We start from the raw sequence: 25,987 nt of genomic DNA, 5'->3' as shown, positions 1-25,987 counted from the left end.
AGTAAGATGTTTCCAAATATAGTCAAAGATTATCGTGTAGTTCCATGGTATAATAGTCAGGAATTCTTTGAAATATATCAACTTTTGGTACACCCATCAGCAAGAAGTAAAAATATAGTTTTAAATAGACTAACAATTTGGCAAGATCGTAATTATGGCACAACAAGACAGACTCCAATAGCTATAGCATGCACGATCTATTTGTTACATTCTATGATACAAGATAATATTTGGGATTGGCCATTAATATCGGAATTATTACTCAATGATAGTATTGGTAAGATAAAATTAGCAGATCTCTTATCAACTGTTACTTTTGAAACATATACTTGCTCTAATATTAATCAAAACTGCTTAGATAAGGATACAAGATCACTAAAAATTGTCGATATATTGTCATTACAAGAACTTTACTCTATGGCTATAGTTAGAATTATAAATATGTATGTAGATCAATGCCAGTTAAGTTACTATGCTAGATCTGTGAGTTCAATAGCAAGTGAACTAGGACTGCCTAATTTATTGGTGGAAATAAGACATCAAGCAACTCATGGAAGTGAGTTACCTTCTTTAGAATCATGTCGCACTGGTGCGATTTTAGTCTTGTCATTTCTATTCAAAAATTATTGGAGAAAACAGTATAACAAATTATTTAGAAATCAAGTAACTTCAAGTGTTGAGTTGGAAGTATCTAAGTTACTGCACGAACTACTTAATTTAATACGCTCATTACCGTTTGATCATTCTAATCCTTTGAAGCTTACTATTGAAAAGGGAAAATCAAAAATTGATGAAACAGGGGAGATTCCAAATGAATCTTTTAGACTAGTAGAAAATTACGACTTTTATTGTCACTCAGTATTATCAAAGGTAATTCAACAAACTGTTGCAAAAAGAAATCCTACAAGAAAGGTTATTTTGAAGTATTGTCGTAATGAGTTAACAAAAGGACTAAATAAAAGTAGAAAAAAAGAACTTATAAATACTATATATACCTTAACAAAACTAAAGCATGATAATAAATCTATTTTTAAAGTCACTCCAAATGCTAAAACTTGGATAAGACTCTTTTTTTTATATTTAACAGACCTTTATTCGCTGATTAACAAAATAATATCTGTAATGAAGATCAATGATTTAGCATACCACCTTGTTGAGAAATTCATAATACAAGATATATTACCAACGATTTGTCCATTATGCTATCCTGTATCTTCTATTTCCATCTTGATTTTGTTGGGTTACACAAGCAACAATACTATGTTGAAGATATTATCAGGTTTACTTTTATCAATGAATAATACAGATATATTAACTAAATATCCTGTAAATTCTAATGAACAAAAAGAAGAATGTTTTGTAAATACTAGTATTTGTCCGTATGGGACAAGTAATAAAATTAATACCAATAGAAGATTCTTTTATTGGTTAACAAAATTACTGCCATTTAAATATAGTCAAAAAGCCAAAGGTGAATTTCTAGATGTCATGTTACTTCTTTCATATTACAAACAGCTACAAACTAAGAAAAGGAATATTTGTAATATTAATAATATTATAGATCAGATTAATGTAACAAGGAAGACCATGGTAATTCTCTTTAAAGGTTTATTTCCATATATTCCAAGCATACTATTTCAAGAAAAGGAGATAAATAACACTGAAGATAGTAAGGATTGTTTATCATCATTCTCAAATATGAGTATGCCTAATTATATTGAAAATGATATTCAAATTAGTCTTTGTCATCTGATGAATAAGTTAGATATATATCCAGAAACTGCAAATTTAATTGAATATTTTATACAAAATCCCAATTTGGATGGTATTGATGATGAATTAACAAGTAAGTACTGTGAAGTTGTATTAAAAAATCAAGAGAAACAAAAGTTCAGCAAAGTGTCCAGAAATTGCATATCTTCATTATTAGATGTTGGTACTAGTTGGGATCCTACTAACTGGACTATTTCTGACCATTTACCTAAAGCTAATATTCTCTTAGCTGATATTGAGGAAGTTAAGTGTGATAAATATGACAATTCAGAGCAATATGAGGATCTAGGAAACTTAACTGAAGACTCAGAATCTATATTTTCATGTGAAGATGAAACATTACCTAATAACCGAGGTAATTCATTGGGTTTATCTTCAAACTTTGATAATAATTCAAAAAGTGTTGGTATTATTCCTATGTATAGTGGCTCAGGTGGAAATTTTCGTGCAAATGAAAATATTCCAACTGCTCTTATTGAAGCAGAATCATATTGGAGAAAAAACTTCGGAATTAGTGAAGGTTTATTCGAAAAAGCTAACAATATAAATTGGATGGATGTTCAAATTTTGAAATAGACTCACAACATTACATCAATATCTTATTAGTAGATTAGCTTATAATTTCATGTACACTTTCAAATATATTTTGAACAAAATTTCTTCGAAATATTGCTCATTTAGTTCCTTTATAAGTATAGAATTCATTTTGTTGCAATTTTTTTCTCTGAGTTCATCTATATAATTTTTAATTGAAATTCCTCAAATATTTTTGTCAGTATACTTTTTTCCTTCACAAATTTCTGAATAATTTCTACTAATACTTTATTCAGAATATTTACTACTGCATTAATATTTGAATTTTAAACTTTAATAATATTTCTCTTTAAAATGATCAATTATCAATTTTATATTTATTAAATAATGAAATTGGTTTCTAGTAAATTTATGAGAAATCTCATCAACTTTATGAAACCTCTATTATTATTTGGAGATTATCCACATTAATTCCCTTTTTTTTTGATTCATACAATTCTGTGTAATACTAAGACAATCTCCAGTCATGCAAAGTACTCTATATTTCGAGTTAAAACCAGTGTCTATATTTAAACTTTATTTTAGATTTATTATCATTCTTGAGTTCGCGTACTTTCATAGATGATTAAGATGAATTGCTCTTATCCATAATAAAACTACTGCAGAAATATCGGGAATAGAAGAAATCTTTAACCACTGAATCAATTGTCGCCTCATTTCCTTTTCAGGAATGTCTAAAAATCTTATTGCTCTAGCCTTACAGCATTCAATCAACTCGTTATAGTCAAGATTTCCAACTCCTTCCCATAATATTTGACGATCTTCATTCATAATTGATAAAAGATGATATCTAAGACGTAAAATATCTATTGATTTTAAGCCATATGGCTTAATTCCAATAATTTTACTCATACATCCTAAAGTCTCAATAGTCATATTTTCAAGCTGGAGATCTGATTTAAAAAGCTTTGCAAATTCTAAAATTTCATCAATAGATATGTATTGAACATCTATATTTTCGGAATATTTTGATTTTTGTTGTATATTCTTCTGAATTTCCGATAAAATAGTAGTTTTAGTAGTAATTTCTGGCAGATCTAATGTAGTCAAACTACTTATATGTTGTTCAACCATCTCCTGAAGAGATTGGGCAAGAAGTTGTTTTGCAGTTAATTCTTTTCGAAGATTATTGTCTTCTTGTTTAAAACTATTTTGAAACGTTGATGGTAGCATATTAGGAAAAAAATGTAAAACTATTGGAAGTGCAAACTCTGCAAATGGTACAATGATGAAAAAGGAGAATGGAATGAGCTTTACAAGATCTGTTGTTGTTCTAGTGAGCATCTTGTACTCACTAAAAGTCAAGGGATATCCTTTAAACCTTTTTTTAGCTATTTGTCTGGAAGTCTTCAAGTTCCCATAAAAAAGTTGGAAACCTGTTTTTGTCCAATGCCATCCATGGGTTACTGATTTTCTAGCTTGGTTAAGATATCTTTGAAATTTGCTATCAAGTCGAATAAGGCTAGTTCTATGCATCTATATAAGCCTTATATCCACATTATATATATATATAAGAACTCCAAGCTATAAGGTTTATATATCTGTCTCAATAATCAAATTATATAAAAAGTACCCCCTAGTGCATCAACCGCCAGTATTATATTTAGATTAAAAAGATATGATAACAGAAGTGTCTAATAATATTATTATAGCATAAATAAGATGTCTACACAGTTCATTAACATAGATATATTCAATTAAGAAAATCCTAATATGATATAGATCCTGAATTTACTAGGAATTTACTCTAATCTACAAGTTATAAGTATCAAGACTATAACTTTGCTTCACAAGAGTACTAAAGACATGGAATAATATCATCAATCTTTAAAATCATCATTACAGTCTCAGTTGCAAGTCTTACAGCAGAGAGGTTAATAAGTAGAGGTTGTAGAACATCCTCTTTGAGTATATCTGAAACAGTAGCTTTACGTATATTTATACCAGAGTATATTTCACCAGCAGCATGTTTATTACGCAATTCAGTAACTATCTCAATAGGATTTAAACCTGCATTCTCAGCCAGAGTATATGGAATAATTTCAAAGGCTTGAGCATAAGCATTAATACATAATTGCTTTATACCAGCAAGACTATTAGCCCAGTGTGATAGTTCAATAAATATTTGTGATTCACAAGCACCTCCCCCAGGAACTAAAGCTTCTTCTTTTATTATGCTTCTTATGACACATAGAGCATCATGAATACATCTTTCTGTCTCTTCAAGCATAAGATTATTTGAAGCTCTGACAAAAATAGTTCTAACATCCTTTCCTGAAATCCCAGTAATGCGACAGATCCTTCCATTACCATTTAAATCTTCATCAGATACACAATTTGCACATCCTAATTTATCACTAGTAAAATTATCAATAGATGCTACAGGAACACAATTTAAAGCCTTTGAAAGGAATTCAATTTCATCCCTCTCAATATCTTTGACAACTAAAATTTTAGCCTTTGCACAGTAGTCTAGAGCAAGACTACTGATAGCATCCCTTAGGATACTTTTTTGTATCAAAAGTACATTACATCCTGTTGCAGCAATCTTCTTAACCATTTGAACAGTAATCATTCGTTCTTCTCGTAGAAGTCTATCCATTGCAGTATAATCCTTGACAATAATATTATTTTCTATATCTGTCTTAGGACTTGATAAGCAGAATTGTATTAATCCAATTCTTGCATTCTGAACACATGTAGGACCTCCTGCTGTTCTTGAGACTTTCTGTTGGTGTAGTATTAGGCCATCTACAAGTTCTGTATCATCTATTGTCCCCCCCAACTTCTTAACAATACGAATATTACGTAGATCAACAGTTTTAGTTACTTTGGCCCCTGAATATGAATCACATAAGTCCCCAGATTCAGTTGTAATTGCCTTTAAATTTGAACCCTTTGCAATACCCATAACTGCGTCTACTGCAATACCAGCCAAATGTTGAGCATTGTGGCTTACAATCTTTGAATTTAAGGATGTACATGCTGACTTTATTAGTACACTTTTATCATTAATATCTACAGGGATAGCCATTCGTCTCAGTACATCCTCAGCTTTGCTACAAGCTTCTACAAAACATTCAGATATCACTTGAGGATGGATCCCTTTATTCAGCAAAGTTTCTGCTGCACTCAATAAACTTCCAGCTATAATTACTACAGAGCTTGTTCCATCTCCAACCTCTACATCTTGGGCTTTAGATAATTCTACCAACATTTTGGCACATGGATGAACAACAGATATCTCTTTTAGTATAGTAGCCCCATCATTAGTAATAATTACCCCATCCTTCTCTATCATCTTATCCATACCCTTAGGGCCTAAACTTGTCCTAATTATGTCTGAAATTGTCTTTGCTGCAATAATATTTTCATGGCGAGTAGTTCTACTCCTTTCATTTCTCATTAAACTTTCAGTGACCATCTTAGACATTCTATATCACAGTACTTAGTGACCTTTTTACTAGTGTCCTCAAGTCCTATTTAGACTTAATAATATCTACTTTATCCCTTATATAACCTTAAGTAAAGCTTTTGGTGGGGGAGAGGGGGTTTACTAAGCAAGTAGGTCTACGGTACTTTATCTTATTGCCTAAGGTAGTACTATGTCTAATACCAATAGCAATTTTATATTATTCCGAATAGTAAACTGGTAGTGTCTACAAACATTAGCTAACCCGCCATATATGACCGCTTTATTTTTACCGCTATAATATTTATATTTTTACACTATGAAGCTTTCAGAGTATTTGCCACTTCAGATGTCAATACTTAGATTTTAGAATGTTATTTGGTCAGAATCAACCTTTGCAATCTAGTGGAAATGCCCCCTCTTCAGGTTTGAATTTATTTGGCTCCAATGTTAACTCTACAAATAGTAACCTAACAAACCAGAATAATTCACTATTTTCTACAACTGGACAAGTACAACCATCATCCTCCAATAATAATACGATGTGGGGTTCGGGGTCAAGTTCATATGGAACTACTACAAATCAACCTAATTTATTTGGGAATACAGGAACTAATTCTAATACAAGTGGATTAGGTAATATGGGAATTCTAGGGAATTCAGGGGTATCTACAACTAATTTTGGAGGCCTTGGATTAACTGGATCTTTAACTGGGAACTTAGGGGGAATTGGAAGTTCTGGTACTTTATCAAACACAAATATAATGGGGGGAATGGGTGGAATAGGTGGAATAGGTGGAATAGGTGGAATAGGTGGAATAGGTGGAATAGGTGGAATAGGAACTGTAGGTCTAAGAACTAATAATGGGAATTCCGGAATATTGGGTAATTTAAATAATGCTACTAGAACTGATGGTTTGGTAGGACTGACAGGCAATAGTACAAATAATACAAATAGTAATTTGTTTGGTACCTCATTGACATCTCAGACAAATTGTCCACCTGGTGGAGCCCATTACTTACCCCTTAATCCAACTGTTGGACAATTAACAAACTATATACAAAGTTGGAAAGTTGATTTTGAAAATATTGAGAAGCAATTACGTGAAAATGACAAACACATAGAATATTTAACAAATGGTAAACTGATAGAGATAACGAGACTTTGTACAACATACAAACAAGGAGTTGAACGTAGAAGTGATGAAATTGAAAATATTAAAGCTAGACAAGACCGTATTGTAGATTCTATAGAAGATATTATACCAAATATATCTACTTTACAACAATTAAGCTATGATCTAATTCAAATTTATGATCGTATAAAAGATATTGATTCTCAACAAGCATCGCAACAAATCCAACCCTTGCGTTTACCATTACCAATATTTGAATTCTTTTGCCAAAATATGTCAAAAAAGTGCCAATATATTGAGGAGACTATCAGAAGACTTGAAAATACAGTTTCCTCTCTAAGGAACGAAATAAATAATATGAATGGTAGTGAAACTAAAAGAAATATTATTCAAATTATTAACAATCATTTCGAAATATTTACAAATTTATTAACTCAATGCTCTGCCCTTCATGACAAATCAGAATCATTTGTAAGTATTTCTAAACTTCACGAGACTTCTAGGTCGTGAATATAGTCACAAACTTTCTATATTTTATATAGCTGTAATCAATCTAAAATATAAGAACTGATTATCTTATCTAAATTTTATTTTTACTTCTTTTTCTATTTTCTTGAAATGCAAGATCTTTTGATATACTAAGTAAATTTTTGCGATACCTTGAGTAGTTCCACTTTATGTATATACCTTGTTCTCTATATAATGGATGCTCTAAAATGCCACTCTCAGAATAATTCTCACCTAACCAAATATTACCAGTATTATCTAATGTCAAATTAGGAAAGACTTGCATTACTAAATCTTGGGGAAGTGGATAATTTATAAAAACTTTTTCATTGCTACATTCGGATGCATCAGTAGTTCCCTCAGTCCATAGATCTGAGAACATTTATAAATAATTTTGGTATGCCAATATGATAGTCAATTTTAATACATGTATGCACCCCTTTTTTAAAAGGTATTATGAGCTTATATATTACTGAATGTCCACTTTTTCCAATTATTTACAAAAAACAATTAGCGCTATATATTTTTGACAATGTAAAACCGCCATTTACACGTTTAAGTCTACGTCCTGACCTTTAACTATTTCTAATATTTAAGTTTAACTCTGAAATTACACAAGATCATTGCATATTATTAATACACACAAAATATCCTGCTCAATATTATTAAATATGTTTTTAAAATATTATAAATCTAGATTTGTAATATCGGAGTCTAAAAATAGAGATCTGACATTTTTATTGTTGTCTACATGAATACTCACTTTCATGAAACTATATATAATTTAGGTCTTAACTTTTCTATTTTTGACTACCTATTTGCTGTCATTTTTATAATTCATAAGTAATTTAGAGTATACCTTGTGTGAATTTAAAGGGAACATGATAAACTTCTCAAGTAGACTATTAGGTTTAAATGACTTGTAATTATAAGATATAATCTAATATATGAAACTTTAGATTTTCTGAATTTTTTTAAAAATAAGGTAATACAATGATTAGATTTAAAATATCTCTTGAATAGTTTGGTACTCCAATGTACTTGGCTTAAACTATAATACTAATATAAGGGACTAGATTATTATTGTAACATAATAAGATCAGTTTTTATATAGTAATGTTAATATTTATTTGCCTAAGAAAAATAATTATAAACTCTGGTTCTAATATACTGGTCACAAAAAAAAGGGAGAAATTGCATATGCATATATTAGTTTATATTCATTTTTTGTAAAATATATATTTTTATATATCTACATGTTACCCAGTTAATAAACTTTAGAATTATAGATTATAAACTTTATTAGCTTCTTTACTAATATTAATTGGAAAATCAAGTATAAAATATACTAAGATTTTATATACTAGGATTTAGAATACCAAATTTTTGCAGACTGTTCTGAAAACTATGAAATTAGAAAAATTTTATAAATTTTATTGAACTTATATTTTAATTAACATAAAGAAACTTTTCGATTAAAAGTAGCAATACAGAATTCCCACTAATTACTGACAAAGTATCATAAATATTGACAAATTGAATTCATAATATTGCAAATTTGTATATTTCTACAAATTTTCCATTCAAAACAATAATTAAATTCATATATATTAAGTATTCTAATATAAATGTTTAATTTCTATGAAAAATTTCAATAAGTTAAATTATCCTTTGCTTAATTTTGCTATTTTAAGTATTTCTTGTACTATCAAACTTCTTATTAACCCCAAAATTTCTGAATTAAAATATAAACTTCCCCTCGTTATAGTCCTTGTAGTAATTATAATTCCTTCTATTAATAAAAATGTAAAACCAATTTGAAAACATGAAGAATTATTTAATAATTGTTTATTCAATATATAAACAAAATTAGATCATTTCAAGTCCTTACAAATGTTTTAAATCTTAAATCTTAATGTGTAAGATGTCTTAAAAATCCAAAAGTTATATCACTTAAAATAATATATAAATTAACCCTATCCCGAAATAATGATTCTACATATTAGATATACTAATTTAAATGTGCCTAATATCTCCAATCTATACTACAAGAAACGACTAGGTAGGTTTAGCCGAACTTCTTGATCTTCATATTCCTCATCTAATTCACTTTGATTATTTTCTACTAAGTGATCTGGTATACAGGGTAAATTTGAAGAATCTCTCTTTGGTAATAGATCTTTGCTTATTTCATTCCATTGTTTTTCAGTTTCCATATTGCGTTTTTCCTGTATGATTTGTCTCCTCTCCTCTATCCACGCCTTATATTCTGTATTAAATTCATGTTCTGCATCCTCTAATTTCTCTAAATATTCTGGAAACCCACTTCCCAAAGCTGAAGATATCCCCACTGACCTCAAATCTCTAAAGTATTGAATAGAAAGTAAGATTATTCAATTGAAAATAAAGGGTTTCAAATTTTCCACTATATAAATGTATGAACTTACCTATAAAACTCAGCTAAAGCTAAAGCACAAGATCTACTTAGACTAGCCATATAAGTGTCGTCATTTAATAGTACTGCCTGAGAAAATGAATCATAGTCCTCCATCCACTTTGCACATTCATCAAAATCTACAACATCAGTCTTATTAAATACAGCCGTAAATGGGAGTTTACACCGGTACATAACACTGCAAGCATATAACATATTGGACATAAATGTTACCGGTTTTTGGGAACGGACTGTATCTATTATGTAAGTTACAGTAGTAGGGAAAGATAATGACAGACCATCCAAAATTATGGATCCACTTGCAGACCAATTAAAGACTTCTATTTGACCAGGTGTATCTACTAAAATATAATCTACGATGTTTCTCTTCTTTTCTAGGATATCTAGAACCTGATCAAAACGTACTGAAAATAGGCTTAAACATGTCATAATTGCTCCATTTGGTCCTAAACCATAATCTTTCATGATTCTCTTATAATCTAATGTGCTCTTAATATTGATATTTACTGGATAAGGGCAACTAAGGACTGCAGGATCCAAATTTATTGTATAAACCTTTTTGTTGAGTTTTTGTACCAGATGCTGATATAAAGTACTTACAAAGGTTGTTTTCCCACTCCCAGCCATTCTGAAAAAAATCAAAGCATGTTACCTAACTTATTCGTGTAATGAGACAAGATATACACAATAGAACTTTTTTTTATTTCCATCAGAGAGTATTCAAAGGTCAAAAAGTATTCAACTCTTGATATCTAAATACAAAAAGATAGACATCTACAGTTCTTATTAACCTACCCAATTACTACAATAACTAATGGAGATCTTTGATTTTCATTTGAGACATTGAATTCCTTTTGATTAGTCATTCTTACTAAGAAAGTCTGAATGTTCAGAATCTATCCAAAGTCCTTATATTACATGGCGCCATTATATAGCGCTCTCCGATAACTTTTCTTATTAGTCACTTTTTAGATTTATATAATAATGTAAATAGAAATAGTACGCTATTTAATATTAGATAATCCTAATAATTAGAAAAGTTGCTAATTTTAACTTAAATAACAGCAATACTCTAAGAATTGAAATTTCGAGGTTATGTAACTGCACCCAATACAGGTAATATTAGAAATGCACCCAAAAGTCCTTTCTTGAGAGGAAAAAAGGAGTAGAAACAAAGCTACAATACATTAAGTATATATTTCATAAAAGTAGAATAGAAGTCCTATTTAGATAAATGCTGGGAAATCTTCCGAAACCAGCACAAATAGGACGCAAAGCAATAGGTATCCCAAGTAGACCAAGGACATCTGTGAGTCCCTCTGATCCAAGCCAAATACGAGGTCCATTGAAGAGAAAACCAAGTACTGAATATACATCTAATATAAATATAATATCCAGATCTGCAGTACCAACGCAATCAACAGCAGCCAAAAGACCACAACCTATTTCTAGAGATGTGTTGGAGAAGGCGAGGGCACGAAGAGCAACATTAACACCCAAAACTTCAAATACGAAATATGACCAACCTAAAGAAGTACCAAATACGAAGCTCTTAACAAAGGACAAGGTTATAATTATTAATGATGAAATAAGAGAAAAAACTGAAAAAAAAAAAATCGCAACTTCAGCAGCTCCTCAAGCTGAGTTACTAAATGTAAGGAAGGAATTAGAGGAATTGAAAAAGAAATATAAAGAGCAGAATGAGATACTTTCTAAGAGTGAGGATCTCAATAAAGCCAATTTATCAGCAATGGCACAACTAGCAGCACTCAAAGCTAAGGAACTTAAACAAAGAAGAGAACTTGAGTCTGAAAAAAAGTTTAGAAAAATCACACATCAGAATAACATAGATCATATCAAACAACTACTTACAGAATGCCATAACCGATTTGAAGATGGTCCACAAGTATCTTCGCTTCTCGGAGTGTCCCATGTGACATCTCCTAAATGTCAAGTTGAAAAATCAAGAATTTTAAGTATTATGGATATATTAAGTTGTGAGGAGAATTTCAAACCAGAATTAGTAAAACAACTAGAGTGTATTGAAGAATGTAATGCAAATATTTGGGGGCTTGGGCCAAGAGACTTGAGTGAATTACTCGACGTTGCTACTTTCTTTGGTGGTCCTCAAGTAAATGTAGATCTTATCAAAACCCAAGTGCAAAGTTTGAATTGGTATTTATCTCAAACTAATTATGAGGAAGGAATGAATATACACATAGATAAAACAGTAAGAGATATCATGTTAACCTTGGAATCTATCCCCTTTAATACTATCAGTATGGAAGACTTAGTAACTCTCTTATTAGTTCCACTTTTTTCAACAAGTCATTATAGTTACATAACCCAATTATTCACGCTATTTGATATTGATAAAGATGGTTACATATCAACAGAAGATTTTAGAGATTTACTCAAAGAGATTGAATGGGACGGAGTCTTTACCAATGAAGAAATAGACTACTTATTTAGCTGTGTAAAACGATCCAGTAAACAGGAGTCTCAATCTAGATCAAATAAGCTTATCAATGAGACAGACTTTATTAATTTCTTTAGTGTGATATTGCAATATTAGTAAACTTAATGATATCCCGAAAGTAAATAAAAAATGATAGTGAACAATAGAATATACCAGAAAGTATAAAAGTAACTTCAAATAATCTATTTAAAAAATTTAAGAATTAGATTTCTGAATTTAGCAAGTAAATATGGACAATTAGATATTAAAACTGATAATTAACAGAATTATAGACCCAAATATATATTATCTGCAAAAATTAAGAAACCAGAAAAAAAAAGTCATTACATGATATCAGTAATATCACTTCAAAATGACAATATATTAATAAGATAACCAATAGAAGTATGTTGATGACTTGTTAGTTAAATCAAACTTCTTATCACTTTCTTTAGTTTATTATTTGCTATTTATTTTATTTTTAGAAATTGATCTTCAACGCTATGTCTGCGACTATTCCCAGGATATGTACCACTAGCTCCTGAACATGTAGTGATTCCAATATTTACAGAATCCTTTCTCATAATTACACAATCTGAGGAGTCTGCTATAGATGATTTTCTGTATGGCACAGCTCCAATTGAACCAATTGATCCTGTCCTACATCTAACCCATCCATTAGCAGACATTACCCCAGCTGCAGACCCAGTAGATAAGAAAGAAGCACTTCTTTGATTAGCTGTGCTCCAAACTGTATCATTAGTAGTTGCAATATTTGTTAAACTAGACTTCGGAGGTCTAACATCAAACATGCGGTTGTGAGCTTCATTTATACATCTCCAAAACTTTCCCTTGAGGCCTGATTCAGTTCTTATACGCACAACTTCAGCTTCTAAAGCTTTCCAATCAATATGGTGCCCTGTCCTATGTCTAATCTCCATAGCCTTTTTCAAATGTGCTTGAAGAGCTCCTGTCCATAAACCACGATCCATAGTATTGTCACAAACTTCAAAAATCAAAGCTTTCTTCAAGCTTTCAAATTCAATAGAAAAACGGTGTTTATTATGTGAAAGATCCATCTGTGCATAAAATAAAATGAAGTTTACACTACCACGTGCTCCATGTATACCGAATAGTCTGTATGATGACTCGGAATCAAACCAATACAAGTGGCATTCGTGAACAACCACATACCTTTTGTTCCATCTCATGGGAGGGAAACTAAAAGAGCAATCTGAGCGTTTATATAAATAACCAAATATAGGAGGTACAATATTTAATTGTAACTTCCCGTGCAAATCACAGACAACTAAGGTACCTTTGATAAATCGAAGAGACAAATCATTATCTGACAAATCAGGGTCGGGTCTTGCAGTTTCCGATGTTCCAATTAATTCAAACATTGCTCTTCTAGCTGTACTTGTATATTGAGGAATACAACTATTATTATCTGAAAAAGGATCTATTAAGTCCCTATTAGAAATAGAATACCATGACTTGCAACCTGTATCTTGAAAGGTATTTAACTGATATGAATGATCTCTACTATTATAACTGTAAAGTCCTCCATTATTTCTTCTCCAAGGATCTTTAGATAACAATAAACATAATAAGTGATTTGCTTCTATGGGACTCATTGACCGATGTACATGCTGAAACGATTTCCTCTTCACAGTTGATTGAGATTCTCCGGCACATAGTTTGTTCCTGTCATACTTATTTCTAGGATTATCACATAAATCCCCTCCTTCACCAGTATTAAGAGTAGTTTTATCATCAGATTCATCGTTTCTTATTGTACTGCTAGAAATAGTTAGTTCATCTTCCTTCATAAGTTGTGATTCAGAACCAATATAAGAAATACTAAATCTCCTCCTCGGAATGCCAGGTCTACTCATTTCATCATTATCTACTCCCTTGTTCGAATTCACTTGTATACTGACAGATTTCTTATCTCCAACTGAGTCGGTACACATGGATCTGTACTTCTCAATGGATTCATTACTTTGATTGTGAGATGAAAACCGCTCCTTCGATATATCTTTACTTACATTGCTAGAGTAGCACACATCTTTAGTTATTTCCAATATAGATCTACTTAAATACTTCGAATCTAAGGGGTCAGAGTGAGTTATAAAAGGCATTAAATTACCCAAAGAACCATCATATGACGAGGACACTCCACCAGACGATCTCCTAGATATACTCATTTAATACTATGACCAAATTAACCATTCACTAATTTCACGATTTCATAATTCAATTTCTTCTATATGTTCAAAATTGATACTAGCTGTTTTCCTTTATCTCTATAAAGTCGTGGGCTAGGCGCTAAATTTTGGCGCTATGTTTTTCTAAATTTTTCACTGTAGTCTTTGTCATCTCCTACATTTTTAGCCTAACTGCTAAAAAGATCTTATTAACATTACATGGGAAATTGAGACCTCTTTAAACTTAAGTTCAATCTTTTTTAAAAAAATATTTACCATCCGAATGCTGAATACCAAGAACTAGAGACACCACCTCCCTCTTGTTCTTGTGGCTTATCTACTGCAACTGTGGAATCTTGTGTAGTTGCTGTAGTGCCTCCGAACCATCCCCACATAGATGTTGTTGCTGTTTCAGGTTCTGGATTACTTACCTGCTCTGAAATAGTAGTCTTTACAACTTTTTTTTCTGAACTCTTGGAAGAACTTGCACTAGATATTTCTCCTTGAACCTGGTTCTTTTCACCATCTGTAATTACAGTAGGTTGAGTTGTTCCTCCAAACAATCCAGAATACCATGTTGAGGAATTATCTGTAGAGGATACTGCATTATCTTGACCATTATTAACAGTTGTCTGAGTTTTATCTGAAGCCTCCCCTGTCCCAAACAATCCTCCAAACCAAGGTGTAGAATTATCTGCAGGTGAAGTATTAGATTCAGTGTTACTTCCATACCACCAAGAATTATTCTGAGTATATTGCTGATCCTTAATTGACTTAGATTTTATTTCTGAATCTTCCTTATTAAATTTTGTAGATATTTTTGGTGGAGGTGGACTTGCAGACACTTTTGATTGAGGTATAATAGAAGATTTTGTCTTGTTTCGAACTATTTTTTGAATCTGCTTAGGTTTCGGTTGTAATTCCTTCATATCCGTACCCTTCTTTTTTATTGTAGCTTTTACTGATCTTGTTCTATGTGAGGATTTCTTTATTGGTGTACTTTTGTTTGTATATCCCCCAAACCAATCACTGAACCATGATGTAGAATTTTCTATAACAGGGGATGTTTCTGTTGATAAGGAATTTTTACTCGTTTTAAAGTTTTTAGTTTTAATTTCAGATTTATTAGTATCAATATTTTCAGTTTTAGAAGTTTCAAACCAATTGCTAAACCATGATGTAGATTCTTCTGTAGAAGCTGGAACTGCTACTGTTGATCTTATTTCTTCAGTACTCTTGAGATCTCTAGATACACTCTCTGTCTGATTTATATCTGATATAATAGAAGTAGATTCATTAAATAATCCAGGAAACCATGATGTAGGTTCACTTTCAGTAGTAGAACTTGTTGATCTTTTTAATGCCCCAGATTTATTTATCTCTTTACTTGATTTGGTAGTAGCTCCCTCTTTAAATATACCAGTTTTGTTAAGATCATTTTTAGTAGTTATAGGTGCGTTGATATTTGTAACTTCTACTGATTTTATAAATGGTTCAATTGTTTTAGAACTTACTTTAGATTGATCTGATATCCCTTCTAATACTATTTCATTTGTTACTTCTTTATTTGTATTATTTGCACTTTTGAGAGTTGCTGGAATTTCAGGCTTTTCACTCATATTAGAAGTACGTGAAATTATTTTTTTATCGTTGAAATCTCCCTTTATTATTTCCCCTAATGCTAAATTTTTGCTAGATATACTTACAGCTGCTATATTATTGACGGAAATATTTTTATTATCAGCTTCCCTATTAGAAAGGCCCTCATTTGTACTAACTGCTTTATTCGTATCCTTGGCTATACTAGTTTCATTATTACCAGTGGGTATTGCTATATTTTCAACAACTTTATGATTTTTGACATCTTTAGTGTCTTTCACTAAATTGTCTTGTGCTTTAGAATTACTTAGTTTATTTGTTTCTTGAGTAGCTCCACCAGAAAACCAGCTAGAGAACCAAGATGTGAAATAACCTACATCTTGATTTTCCTGATTCAAAGATTGTTTCCTAGAAATCTTATCAATACTCTTTCGTACATTAACTTTTTTGAGGGAATTCTGCTTCTTTTTAACACTAGCATTACTGATTTGCCTTGATAATATATTCTCATCTGTGTTTACACAGACTTTAGTAGATAAATCTGAAGAATTATTAGTATTAATAGGAGTAGTATTAACATTCGAAACCAAAGCTGGAGCTTTATCAAGAACATTAATATTGTTAGAAACTTCTTTATTTCCTTCTAATTTAGATATTGAATCTTTCAGTGTATTGGATTCTATAAGATTTTCATTAGATCTTGAATCTTTATTAGTAATTTCCTTTGATATCAAATTTTCTTTTAATTCATTTGAATCTTTGGAGTAATCTACTTCAGTTTGATTTAGATTACAATCTTCTTTGCTAACTTTATCTTGTTTTTTCTCAGGTATAAATTGACCAATTTTTCTTAAATAGATCTTTTTATCTAAGTTTATAATGTCTCCTTTGGGATGTTCAGGCTCATTCTTAGGTTCTATTGAGGACTTCATTTCTGTCATCACTTCCCTTGAATGCTCCGGGGAAGGTACCAATTTATCTACTAATCCCTGTGAATGTCTTAATACCACTGGATTCGAATCCACACTAAATTCTGTTATTTGTTTATTTTCATTATGGACTCCTTTAGAAGTAGTACCCTTTTGTGCTATTTTTGGAGATATTTCCTCACCCTTCTCAGTTAATATATCATGTTTTATTGAAAAAATAGATCTCTCTATTTTAGTATTACTATTCATACCTAACCTGGGAGTCTCTAAAACTTCGTGAAATGTATCACTTTTGGTATTTTCTTTTATTTCCAATTTAGTATTCGTTTTATCCTCAATAGGATCTGTACTTACATCATTATATTTATTCATTAAATTATTCTGTATTGATTTAGTGTCGTTGTCAGCAACCTCTTTTTTTTCAATAGATATGACTTTCATTGGAGCCAAAGTTGTTTTCTTTAAACTTAATTTTTTTCTCTCTTTCGAATTAATCTTCAAATTTTCCGCAGTTTTTTTATAACCATTTTTCAAAGAGATCTTTGTTTGACTCCTTAACTTGCTGGAAATCTTGGACTTTTCGTTACTTTTGAGATCAGTTTTATTATTACTAAACCATGATTCAAACCATGACAATATTGATGTATTCTGATCTTCTACAATAGGAGATTTTTTACTATTAATATTTTCTTCCTGGACTAATTTATGTTCACTGTCATTTCTAATACTCTCTACCTTACTTTTAGGTATTAAGTTGGTTGGAGGCCTTTCACTAGGGTAGTCAATTTCAACACCAGACATACTATTATCACTAAGTTCTTTTTTTTCTTTGTTTCTATCAATTTCCTTAGATTTTGTGGAAGGTAATTGAAGATATTGCCTTATATATGGTTTTTTCTCATCTTTTGGCTCTATCAAAATAGGGACTTGTGAGTGATTTGATTCAGCTGAATTTCTTAAACCTTGATCTCTAACTGATATTTGTAATATATTTGATTCTTCATCATGATTATTTTCTAATATACTTTGAATCTTAGGGATATCAGAAATATTTACAGGTAAAAAGCAAAAAGGGGGTAAACCAAATACAGGAGTATGACAATTACAAATATTACACGCATAATTAGAATGATCGATATAATGCTCAAAATAATTCATAAGCTTTTTATATTTCTCTTTGCTATACTCCTTTAACTTTTCATTATTTATTGTTCTTTTATATTTCTCTAGTTCCTTCTGTTTCCTTTTTTCTTCTTTAATAATATGTAAAGTTATTGGATCTATATTTAGGTGTTTTTTACATTTGTGACACTTACATTTTACAAGTTTCTTATTTGATTCTCCCATTATATTATCTTTAGCTGACTTTAATTGACGAGACTTTTTAGATTCTATTCTATGTTTTAAAGTTCTAGTAGTATTCATTCTTTTTCTAATCTTATTTTTTGCACGAATTATTCCATACATATCATAGAATCTATCTAATTTAGGTATATTCTTCCTAGGAAGTAGATTTTGAGGACTAACTGGGCTTCTATTAGGATTTGAGTCAGTTACTAAAGGAGTTAAAATTGTAGGTGTTTGGTTTAGTACAACTGAATTTATATTAGATATTTGAAAAGTTTTTAGAGATCTATTTTCCTGTGAATTATTTAAAGTATTTGGAGAATTTCCATTTGTTTGACATTCTTTAAATAAGTTATCTATCGGAATATCTGACACAGTTAAAATCTTGTCTGGTTTTAAATTAATATTGCAATTCAGGTCCTTGTAGGGGGTAGTATTTGATAAACTTACGACATTTTTAGGAAAATTATTGAAAGAGTTATAAACTGCAGTGCTTCTATTATTAATATTTGTACTTGTATTGCCTTGGTAACAAAAGTTATTTTTATTTAAGTACTTGTTTCCCATTTTTTTAATATAATCTTTCGATATTATTGGTATATATAGATTATTTAAATTCTTTCTTTTTATAGTATTTAAAACTTTATTTTTCTCTTGATTAGAAGAAATACTTAATTTATTGTTTTTATTAGCTTCATACTGCTTATGTGGAGGTTGTGAAAAGTCTGTACTAAAGAGAATATCAAGTGCAGAGAGCTTGGACTGGTTAGAACTTAGAACGTTTGAAAATTTAATTGAATTAGACCCAATATTACTTGATTTCAAAAGTACATTAGAATTTAAGGGATAACTTTCTAGACCTAAATCTTGTATTTCTTTTATTTTGGAGCAAGACAAACACTTTATCTGACTCCTAACTTCGTCTTTTTCAAAATCTTTTCTACTTTTAACTATAGATGAAGAGGAAAAATCTTGAAATCTTGAGCTATTTTCTTTTTTTTTCACTAAGGGTTCAAATTTATTTGGAAAGAATTGATCCTTTATATTAGGATCATTCAGCTCAGATTTATTATCTACTTCATTGGTTAAATTACAATTCATGGTCTTGTATTTTCGAAGAATTAACTTTGTACGTCTAGATTGAATTGAGGAATCATCAGTGAGAGTTTCAGTAGATTTTGTTTGTACACCCTTGCATAACTTGCCAGTTTCCATTATATTCGGTTTATTACTAATAAGATTATCAATATTATTTGATAATAATTTTACAAAATTGTTCATAGGTGCTTTTGTATCTGTTTGTATTGGAATTTTTTTATAAGCACTAAATGACCCATCTGGGCTAGTATATGACCTAAAGGGTTCGAAAAATGAACTTTTAGTAATAGAACCTCCATATGATAGTGTATGCACTAAATTAGGTTCGTAAATTTCCTTATTAACTAATTCACTATTAGGATAAACAGGAATTACGTAATCTCTAATTGGAAATGAACAATACCCATAGGGAGTATGTGTAAAACTTAAATTTTCGGCTATTGGAGATTCTCTTTGTATGGAATTAATTGGGTATAATTCAATACTAGGACTCTGTTTTCTAGGAGCTTCGAACATAAAATTCGGATTAGCCGATGGACCAATATATATTCCTGGACTAACCTTCATTAATTTTAAGTTAGAGGCTAAGTTGTGCGAATCTTTTCTAGGAGTTGGTATTATAAAGTTTGGATCTGTAGAAGGTCCAATATACATGCTATTTATTTGCATAGATGTCGGTAAATTAATTGTTGATTTGGAGGATCTATTGTTTATCAAATATTCCTGTATAACATTCCTTTGCGGTTCAACTTGTTCCTTATCTGTAATTTCAACATTGTGCAAAATTACTTTATGTTTTTCTATCATATTTTGTTTTTTCTCATGTAAGCACTTTTTTTCATCATGGTCTTTTGAGGTCAGAGTAGCTAAGCTGGGATTACAAGATAAATTACCATCTCCCTTCATAGATGGAAGTTTTTCTTTATATTTTAACTCACCTTCAGTTTTATTTAAGAATTTTTTTATGTTCTTAGAGTTTGTTCTGTTAATTTCATCTAAATTCAAACTTCTCTTAGATTTTTCACTTATTGTTAAAGCCTTAGTGTTAACGTTAGATAAAGTCTCAATTTTAGTTTCATCTCTCAAATAATCCAAAACGGTATTAGAATCATGTGATAAGATCTTCATTCTAGTATCTAGATCTTTTTTAAATTTATTTTCAGGTTTAAAATCTACAGCTATATTAGATTTATCATCTTTCACCAATAGCTTAGAATTATCAAAGATTATCGTATTTCTACTTTTATCTTCGGATAGCTTGGGATATTCTATATTCTGTTGCTTTTCTTCAGCTTGAGTATTTTCCATGTGACCACAGGTATTGGCTTTAGAAGTTTCAGAGTATGCACTTTTTATTTTATCTGATGGTCCAAATAATATTTTCTGATCTTTATCAGAATTTATTAATGTTTTAGAAACTTCATCTGAATTATTAGACTTTTCAATTCCCTTAGTAGCCAAGTTTGAAAAAGTTGGTAATATTACACTATTTCTTTTAGCTTTGCAAAAGTCTGGGTTCTCCTTTATACTAGGTCTTTCTAAACATTCCTTTGATATATTTAAATCTTTTGAGTAATCATTCTGATTTTGTTCTTTATATATCAAAGGTTTAAAATCTAATGACTTCTTTTTAGTTACAAGATTATCCATATTATCTTTTGAATAATCTCTTTCTAATTTTCTTGGGGTTGGAATCATCATACTTGGAACTGTGGATGGACCTATATAAATGCCTGATTTCGATTTAAGTGAGGTGTTTATTTGAACTTTTGAGTCATCTCTGATCAAATCTTTGGGATCATTTATAAAAGTTTCAGTAGCTTGACTATGTAAAGTCCTTAAATTCAATGGGCTCGTTACATTTTTAAGATCACTATTTTTATGTATTATCTTTGAAAATATGTGATCCTTTGAGTTCATTGCAACTGTAACGTCTTCATTTTTTTCTAAGTTCTTTAAAGGTAATGGATTTAATGAAATCTTCAAATTAGGTTTTTTATTCACTAGTAAGGAAAAATAATCAGAAGTCTTTATTTCAATAGATTTGAGACTCTCCTCAGGAATTTCTATATGAGACAAAGTGGGAATTGCAAAGTTAGGTGTGCAAGAGGGACCAAAGTACACTTTTTGAATAATTCCTTGTACTTTATTGATTTTTTCGGGTAGTTCCCCTAATTTGTGATCATATTGAGCTTTTGTAACACATGGCACAATAGGGTTTAATACTGAAGACAAAACATCATATTTTGTATCTGTTTTAACAGTTTTATCAGTCTCAGATATTTTTACTTCAAGTGCTCTTAAATCTTCATCTGTGAGCTTTTTCTTTTCTATATGAGTTGTAATTGCAAAATTTGGAGCTGCTGAAGGACCAGTGTGTATTTTGAAGCTCATACTAGTATCTATACCTTTTTTCTGGTTATCTAACAAGCTAGAAATTTTTGAACTGTATTCTCTAGTCTCAGTTTCTACATTGTCAATAGCTTTGATATATTTCAAATCTCTAAATTTGTCTATATTAAGAACTTTTTTATTAAATGGTTCTTTTATATCAAGATTTTCCTTTTTCAGAACTTCAGATGAATTTTCTGCTGCACTAATTTCATTGTTATTGATGAAATTAGTAGTATTGTTGACAGATTTATTATTACTTAATAGTATTTCACTATCAATAACAATTTCTGGTACTTCATCCAGTTTAATAGATTGATTTTGTGGTAGAAAAGAAAAATATGGATTACATGATACACCCAAGTGAATTCCAGGCTTAATTTTAATTTGCTTATGCTTCATTAATTTTTTATTTGAATCCTCCTGTTTACTTTCATTATGTTCTGAATTCCCAAATATTGCACGTTGAATAATATCAAAAAATCCGGGTTCTTTTATTTCGGTAGGCTTTAACCTAGAATAATCTGGAAATTTAATATTTGTATCTATACTTACAGGATTTAAAGATTTATTATCTGCTTCTGCATTTACAGAATCCGATTTTTTTTCAATTTTATTGCAATCATCATCAAATACTAACTTATTAGATTCAATTCCTTGATATTTCCTACTTTTTGAGTTTTCAGCTTTTAACTTTAATAAATTTGAACGATTAGAAATATTATTTGTTTCTATAGCTTTGTTTATATTTGTTATTTCCTCTTTATTTTGGGAATTTTCAATATCTGATAAATTTATTTTAGTTTCTGAATTATTTTCTTCAGATTTCGAGTTTAATTCTACATCTGAAATGTTTTTTAGATTTATAATATTAGAACTTAGTTGTTTATCTACTTGACTCAATTTTCTAGGAGTCAAAATACTTAGGTATGGATTAGTAGAGGGTCTAACAAACATTTGATCAAACTGTTTTTGTGATTTGTTATTAATAGCACTATTCCCCTGCTCTATTATCTCATTATCTAATTGTCCTCTAAAGTTTCGAATAAAAAAATTTGGGGTATATGATGGCCCTATGTAAATTTTAGGTATATAGGTAGAAGGCTCTTTATAAACATTTTGTTTGGAACTTATAAAGTTTTTAGGGGTTGGAATTGACATATTTGTATCTAATGAAGGCCCAATATGAATATTTGGATATTCAATAATTTTTGAGTTAATATCTTTTTGTTTTCCGATAATTTCTTTTTTTAATTGTATATTATCTAACTCTTTATCTTCAGAATTTGGAATAACTATATCTGGAGTTATTAAGGGTTCTTTATATATTTTAGAATTATCTATGGATAATAAAATATTATCATTATTTTTATCTTCACTAGAAACACTTTTATTAATTCCAAGTTCTCTGGGATTTATAATTACTTTATTAGAGTCCATTGATTGTTGAATATTAACATCTGAATTTCCTTTTATTTCTGAATTAAATATATTTAATATCTCTGGAATTTTATTAATTGATTTTTCTTTTAAATTATCATTTACATTATAAATAGATGTATATTCATATATACTAGATGTTAAAGTGGGAGTCTCAGAAACTTTATCAGAAACTTTATTAATATATAAATACTTCAAATTATCTATATTTTGTTCGGAGTCTTTTTCATTCTGTTTTTTATCATATGTCCTTGGTGTTATTATACAGTGGAAAGGATCAGTAGATGGTCCAATATGTATTGATGATGAGTTCAATTGGGGGCTTTTCTCTTCAAGTAATATAGGGATAGTATTAGGGTTAAAATTCTTATTTATTATCTGTTTATTTGAAGCTTTTAATTTCTTAGAATGGACAATTGGCTTTATATTTTTTAAAAAAGCAAGAGGAGAAGTTGACACATTATTTTTATTATCTTCTACTCTAGTTTCAATATCTTCATCTTTATTTGTATCTTCAATATCCATTTCTTTTTTTTGATCTATTATTTTATTAGATCTTATTTCATTCTTAGAATCCAAAAATTCTTTTCTATCATTTATATGTTCTTTTTCTACCTCTAATCCTAATCTTGGAGTTGGAATTACTAGATTAGGAGTAGAAGAAGGTCCTAAATAAATTTTAGTATTATTATGATCAGATATACTATTATATTCTTTTTCATTTATATCTGGTAACTCTGAAATATTTAATACATCCTTTGTTCTATTTTTATTAACATCAGTTATAATAGAAGTATCTTGTAAAGGTTTGTCACTCTCCTTTGGGTTTTTACAAATTCCTACATCTAGATCAATCTGTTTATTACTTCTAAATTCTTTAAAATTTTCATCTTCAGTATTTCTAGGCTTTTTCGGAGTTGTAATAAATAAATTTGGATTCATTGATGGTTTAGTCTTAATCTTATTAATAGGACCCTCTGTATTATTAAAATCTTCTTTCTTTAAAAAATTCAAATAATCCACTTTTTTATTCATACCTATCTTATCTTCTCTAGGGGTAAAAATATACATATTTGTATCAATAGATGGTCCAATATATTTCTTTGAAAAATCAGAGATCTTATTTTGATTAAAATCTATATCTTTACAACTTTCTAGCTGTATATTAGATCCAAAAGTTGGGATTACCATATCATCATTACTAGATGGATCAATATGGGTTTTATTAGATATTTGTATACCACTGTTATTCATTTCTTTATTATCCATTTTCAAATCTTTTATATTATACTTATATAATAAATTTATATCCATATCTGATTTATCTACTAACTTATTAGTTTCATCTAAATAAAAAGTCCCTTTATGTTGATCTTGTGATATCATCTCCATTGTTCTTGGAGATGGTATAAAAAAATTAGGGCTAGATGAAGGACTTGTAAAAGGTTTCATATTATGTAAGGGAATTTCTGGATAAATATCGTAATTTGGGTTTTGAACAATCATATAAGGTACATACTCCATATTTTGTATAGAACCTTCAATATTATCAGAAATATTACATGTTGAAATTTTCCTTAAATTATTTAATGAACTTGTCCCAGATCTAATACTTAATTGTTCTTCTAAATGATCTAATGTCATTTGTTCTTGTATATCTTGTATAGAACTCAAACTCTTAACATCTTCTAATTTTGTTTTATAATTATTAGAAGAATTATTATTTAAATTATTTGAATCTCCATTTAATCTAGTTAATTTCTTATCATATAAACTATCCCTAGTCATATTATTTCCTAAATTTAAATCTTTCAATTTCTCTTCATTATGAGATTTAATCAAAGATTGTAAAGTATTTCTTATTTTATCTGTAAATTTTTTAGGAATTGATGAAAACCTTCTTATTTTTGAAAATCTTTGATTTATATTTGATTTATTAGGATCTGTATTGTGATTATTGTACATACTATATTGCACATTATTTCCAAAATAATTAACATAGTTAATATCTGCACTATATGAATGAACTAGTTGCTTTTCATCCACACTATATTGCCAATTTATTGGTATTAAAGTAGAATGTGACAATCTTGGATTTATATCACTTAAATTCATATTTCCAACCAAATTTGCACCTGAACCTTGAGGTTCCTGTGGTATGGATCCTGTATCAGAGGATGTATAATTACAAATCCCTATCTTTCCACTTTCTAAATCGCTACTATATATGTCATTACCATCATCCTTACTCGCTGGAGTTAGTTTATTCATTTCCATGATCGACAAATCATCCTCATATATATTTTTTATCTTATCTAATTGTAGTGGTGGTAATAGGGACCCTCCGCTTGATAATTTGTGCATTTTAATCAACTTAGTTATATCATATAAAGCCAATTAATATTATATATTGTCTACATATTTCATAAACTCAATTTTTTATTTTTATTTTTACTTATTTAAGCCCTTATATATACTAATTTGATATTTAGAAATAAGGAATTCAAAAATCCAAATTTAGGTAAATTAATCTTTTCTTTTTGAGTGGCTTATTTAATTTTCTATACCCTGTAAAGTTATCTAAGGACAGGAGTGTCATTTTTTACTATTAATACGTATGTACACATTTCCATGAATA

General features: G+C 29.6%; 9 protein-coding genes across 9 annotated transcripts, besides 10 other annotated features; 3 read left to right on the top strand and 6 right to left on the bottom strand.

Moving 5' to 3' along the window:
- Positions 1-6: 6 nt before the first annotated feature.
- CMU_039970 (Las1-like family protein) lies at positions 7-2,349 on the top strand (the record flags this gene model as incomplete). Its single annotated transcript, XM_002139241.1, has 1 exon — positions 7-2,349. One exon carries the CDS (start codon positions 7-9, stop codon positions 2,347-2,349), a length of 2,343 nt encoding a protein of 780 aa, XP_002139277.1.
- A 269-nt stretch (positions 2,350-2,618) lies between these two features.
- Positions 2,619-2,696: a sequence feature (AT_rich).
- Positions 2,697-2,922: 226 nt separating this feature from the next.
- CMU_039960 (uncharacterized protein) lies at positions 2,923-3,843 on the bottom strand (the record flags this gene model as incomplete). The annotated part of the gene is made up of 1 exon (XM_002139240.1): positions 2,923-3,843. The coding sequence occupies one exon, from the start codon at positions 3,841-3,843 to the stop codon at positions 2,923-2,925; it is 921 nt and encodes a 306-aa protein (XP_002139276.1).
- A 322-nt stretch (positions 3,844-4,165) lies between these two features.
- Positions 4,166-5,800, bottom strand: CMU_039950 (TCP-1/cpn60 chaperonin family protein; the record flags this gene model as incomplete). The annotated part of the gene is made up of 1 exon (XM_002139239.1): positions 4,166-5,800. One exon carries the CDS (start codon positions 5,798-5,800, stop codon positions 4,166-4,168), a length of 1,635 nt encoding a protein of 544 aa, XP_002139275.1.
- A 350-nt stretch (positions 5,801-6,150) lies between these two features.
- On the top strand, positions 6,151-7,425 carry CMU_039940 (uncharacterized protein; the record flags this gene model as incomplete). The annotated part of the gene is made up of 1 exon (XM_002139238.1): positions 6,151-7,425. One exon carries the CDS (start codon positions 6,151-6,153, stop codon positions 7,423-7,425), a length of 1,275 nt encoding a protein of 424 aa, XP_002139274.1.
- A 70-nt stretch (positions 7,426-7,495) lies between these two features.
- On the bottom strand, positions 7,496-7,804 carry CMU_039930 (uncharacterized protein; the record flags this gene model as incomplete). The annotated part of the gene is made up of 1 exon (XM_002139237.1): positions 7,496-7,804. The coding sequence occupies one exon, from the start codon at positions 7,802-7,804 to the stop codon at positions 7,496-7,498; it is 309 nt and encodes a 102-aa protein (XP_002139273.1).
- Positions 7,805-8,080: 276 nt separating this feature from the next.
- Positions 8,081-8,115: a sequence feature (AT_rich).
- Positions 8,116-8,626: 511 nt separating this feature from the next.
- Positions 8,627-8,674: a sequence feature (AT_rich).
- Positions 8,675-8,839: 165 nt separating this feature from the next.
- Positions 8,840-8,879: a sequence feature (AT_rich).
- A 133-nt stretch (positions 8,880-9,012) lies between these two features.
- Positions 9,013-9,090: a sequence feature (AT_rich).
- Positions 9,091-9,375: 285 nt separating this feature from the next.
- Positions 9,376-9,396: a sequence feature (AT_rich).
- A 40-nt stretch (positions 9,397-9,436) lies between these two features.
- Positions 9,437-10,623, bottom strand: CMU_039920 (XPA-binding protein 1, putative). The gene is made up of 2 exons (XM_002139236.1): positions 9,870-10,623; positions 9,437-9,786 (listed from the first exon to the last, which is right to left on the bottom strand). Exons 1-2 carry the CDS (start codon positions 10,502-10,504, stop codon positions 9,468-9,470), a joined length of 954 nt encoding a protein of 317 aa, XP_002139272.1. The 5' UTR covers positions 10,505-10,623; the 3' UTR covers positions 9,437-9,467.
- A 488-nt stretch (positions 10,624-11,111) lies between these two features.
- CMU_039910 (EF hand family protein) lies at positions 11,112-12,452 on the top strand (the record flags this gene model as incomplete). The annotated part of the gene is made up of 1 exon (XM_002139235.1): positions 11,112-12,452. The coding sequence occupies one exon, from the start codon at positions 11,112-11,114 to the stop codon at positions 12,450-12,452; it is 1,341 nt and encodes a 446-aa protein (XP_002139271.1).
- A 353-nt stretch (positions 12,453-12,805) lies between these two features.
- On the bottom strand, positions 12,806-14,545 carry CMU_039900 (uncharacterized protein; the record flags this gene model as incomplete). The annotated part of the gene is made up of 1 exon (XM_002139234.1): positions 12,806-14,545. The coding sequence occupies one exon, from the start codon at positions 14,543-14,545 to the stop codon at positions 12,806-12,808; it is 1,740 nt and encodes a 579-aa protein (XP_002139270.1).
- A 272-nt stretch (positions 14,546-14,817) lies between these two features.
- On the bottom strand, positions 14,818-25,713 carry CMU_039890 (uncharacterized protein; the record flags this gene model as incomplete). Its single annotated transcript, XM_002139233.1, has 1 exon — positions 14,818-25,713. The coding sequence occupies one exon, from the start codon at positions 25,711-25,713 to the stop codon at positions 14,818-14,820; it is 10,896 nt and encodes a 3,631-aa protein (XP_002139269.1).
- Positions 23,416-23,464: a sequence feature (AT_rich).
- Positions 24,628-24,659: a sequence feature (AT_rich).
- Positions 25,039-25,084: a sequence feature (AT_rich).
- A 69-nt stretch (positions 25,714-25,782) lies between the features above and the next one.
- Positions 25,783-25,812: a sequence feature (AT_rich).
- Positions 25,813-25,987: the final 175 nt, after the last annotated feature.

The sequence above is a fragment of the Cryptosporidium muris genome, genomic scaffold, assembly GCF_000006515.1.
Source record: "Cryptosporidium muris RN66 scf_1106632373453 genomic scaffold, whole genome shotgun sequence".
Classification (NCBI taxonomy): domain Eukaryota; phylum Apicomplexa; class Conoidasida; order Eucoccidiorida; family Cryptosporidiidae; genus Cryptosporidium; species Cryptosporidium muris.
Note: the sequence above shows the minus strand (reverse complement) of the source record. Positions and strands in the feature narration are given on the sequence as shown.

Bases quoted from the DNA above. Each gene is read 5' to 3' on its own strand.
- CMU_039920 (XM_002139236.1), bottom strand. From the start codon at position 10,504: ATGGCTGGGAGTGGGAAAACAACCTTTGTAAGTACTTTATATCAGCAT. The intron at 9,787-9,869 runs GTAAGTTCATAC...TCAATACTTTAG, and splicing joins GCTTTAGCTGAGTTTTATAG to AGATTTGAGGTCAGTGGGGA.